At 27.7% G+C, this 2794-nt stretch overlaps 1 protein-coding gene across 2 annotated transcripts in view; it reads left to right on the top strand.

Moving 5' to 3' along the window:
• The window catches only part of LOC106787775 (putative mediator of RNA polymerase II transcription subunit 26), an 11406-nt gene extending 8613 nt beyond the window's left edge, over window positions 1-2793 (top strand). The window contains exons 5-7 of one of the 2 annotated variants that reach the window (XR_001381840.1): window positions 1045-1544; window positions 1821-2008; window positions 2422-2744. Coding sequence is in view for 1 of the 2 variants with exons in the window: in XM_014750428.1 (XP_014605914.1) it covers window positions 1045-1544; window positions 1821-1942; window positions 2422-2450 (651 nt within the window). In the remaining variant the exon portion in view is untranslated. Of the gene's footprint in view, window positions 1-1044; window positions 1545-1820; window positions 2009-2421 lie in introns of both variants that reach the window. The other variant, XM_014750428.1, reaches the window with a different exon arrangement.
• Window position 2794: the final 1 nt, after the last annotated feature.

A 2794-nucleotide genomic window follows, 5' to 3' on the forward strand; every position in this document is an offset into this window, starting at 1 on the left:
AAAAAATAATGAAGAGAGGTTGTAAGTAAAGGATAAATCTATTCTTTTCTTTTTCTTATCACGAGAAAGAGAGAAAAGATAATTTTGTGTATGCACGAGTAACAAAAAACGAAGAAAAAAAATAATAAAAAAAGAAAAAAAAAAACTAAGAGAGAGAGAGGGGGAGAGTTGCACATAATCAGCGATATACGCCTTGTACTCTTCTGTGTTACTTACCGCATTAATAAATTGTTATTATTTTTATCGGCTCGCATTTTTACTGGCACCCCTGCTCTTTTTATTATTACCTAATATCGTAACTTACAAGCTTTCAATATTTTACTTCTCCTATTTTCTTTCGTTATAGGAATTTTAAACTTTTTTCAAAAAAAAAAAGAAGTAAAAAATTTAACAGAAATAAATAGACAATCAAATTGCAATTATTAAATTTGTGTAGAGATTTGATTGGACAAAAAAATAAAAAGAAAAAAGTAAATAGAAAAAGTATAAAAATATAACAATTAATCAGATACCACTATATATAATAATAACACGTTTAACTATTATTTTTATCCTCGTTCGTGAAATATACGTACAAGTGAGGAAGACTGTTCAAATAACAAATAAGCTTTCCTCATATAATTTATTTCGAGATTTTTTCTATAATTATTTATAAGTTGCATGCTACGAGCAAATATTTATTTCTTCCTTTCCTTTATTTTTTCTATATTTTATTTGTTCTTTTTTTTCTATTTCTTTTTCTTAAACTAGTAATACTCGCTTTTGTAGTGTCGATAGAGAGTGGTAGAATTATAATACTCTTTCGTTGGAGTGATATATAATTTTGGGAACTTCACAAATATTTTCTACTTTTAGTAGAAAGTACAATTGGAGACGAGTTTGTCAGTCATTGCAGGTAAGTCTATTAGGTAAGCTAATTAAGCAGAAATTTTTATTGGAAAGCTTCGAGAGTAATAGTTAAAGAATAAGAAGTCGAATGAACGAAATGATACGATTGATAGTTTATACAAGATCATACTAATTCCAAATGATTACGTTTTACAGGCAATTGTTTCATCGAGCTCGATGAAGACGATATCATCATTGAAATTGGAAACAACCACAAAATCCAACACTAATATTGATTCCGTATCTTCGAACAAAGTTTTCAAGACATCATCGAAGGTGAAAATTCCACCTGGCGTATTACCGATTCTTATGATAATGGATCAGAATGTTGTTGAAAAGATTGATAAAGAGAAGACCAATGATAAAAAACAAGCAAAGAAAAATGATGAAAATGGACAGAATATTATAACTTTAAAGAAGAAAAACATTGTGCCAGAAGTAAATAGTAAAGAAAAAGAAAATGAAATAGATAAGGATAACGATAACGATAACGATAACGATAACAATATAGATTCACCATATAAAGTTTTATCGGCAAACAAATATGGCGATGATCAGAACGTTGCTGCTAGACGACAAAATGGCAATTGGTTTAAGGTGAAACCAGGTGTACAGGAATTTGGGGAGGAGCCTAATCCGATCGATCGATTAGCTGGGTAATAATTATATATATATTTTAAGTATTATACTTTTAATTAATACTTTTGAGACATACAAATCAAAATGGAATTCACAATCTGTCCCAAACATATTATTTAATTATGCTCAATTGAAGAATTATGTATTCTTGGAAACAGATTATTTAATTAATTGGGTAATATTATTAACAAATAAATTAATTATCAAATAATTCTATAAGATATTAGAAAAATAACGTTTTCCCGTTATCATTGTATACTATTATTGATAACAATAATTTTTATCTATTGCAGATTGGAAAACATAGTTGGTAGACAATTTGATACAGGTGATGAACAATACGTTGGTGCCGATTTTGAACCTCAAGCTCAAAAAGTAGATGATTTGCGTTTGGCAGAGGGTGAAGAGGAAGAAGGTAATAAATAATTGGAGATATTTAATCGATCATACGATCGATGATACACCACAACAAAATAAAAAGGTTTGATATGGTGCTTTAGAAGTTGGACTTACTCTTGAGTATATTTGGTATATTGATTCCACAAATAACATTGGTTTCACTTTATTAACTTTAGTTTTTGAAATATGATAAGAAAATTGTGAGATTTTAATCATATTTAACAATATTTCTTATCTCATATTGGATTGGTAGATTTCTCTGCATAACTTGGGTCAATAAAAAATCATAAATTTTATAAAAAAAAAACCTTGTCGAATTTCAGAACATTATGATGTATTTTCAAAACTATATAGCTGATAGAACAAAACCGTCATTGTATTTTGACAATTGACGTTTCAAATAATACTGCAAAATAAGTTAAACTTTTTAGGCATCAAAATGCCTGATCAACGGACAACGTATATTAAAATAACTTTTAATTTATATATTTTCAGACGAGGACGATCCCGAGGATATCATTTGAACGAAACGAGGATGCGTTATGTGGTTCGATGTTAATAACGAGCGAGATTAATTTTTCACGAGACAAATCAATCACACTTATATACCTTCATTATTTTCGATAGAATATCTTTTTCTCGTAGAAAGTAAATTAGAAATGAAAACATTTTTTTTTTTAAATTAACTTTACGACGAAAGAAAAAATACAATACATAGTTCAAGATAACGCAACAATATTTTGTTAATGACGATCGTAATAAGAAAACTAAATGTGAAAGTTTCTAAAAAATATTATCAAAGAGCCTAGTTTATAAATAATCGTTCTTAAAATATTTCTATACTTTTTAGAAAAAAAAAAAAAAAAAA

This window comes from Polistes canadensis, unplaced genomic scaffold, assembly GCF_001313835.1.
Source record: "Polistes canadensis isolate GaletaPanama2010 unplaced genomic scaffold, ASM131383v1 scaffold_114, whole genome shotgun sequence".
In the NCBI taxonomy this organism is placed as follows: Eukaryota; Metazoa; Arthropoda; class Insecta; order Hymenoptera; family Vespidae; genus Polistes; species Polistes canadensis.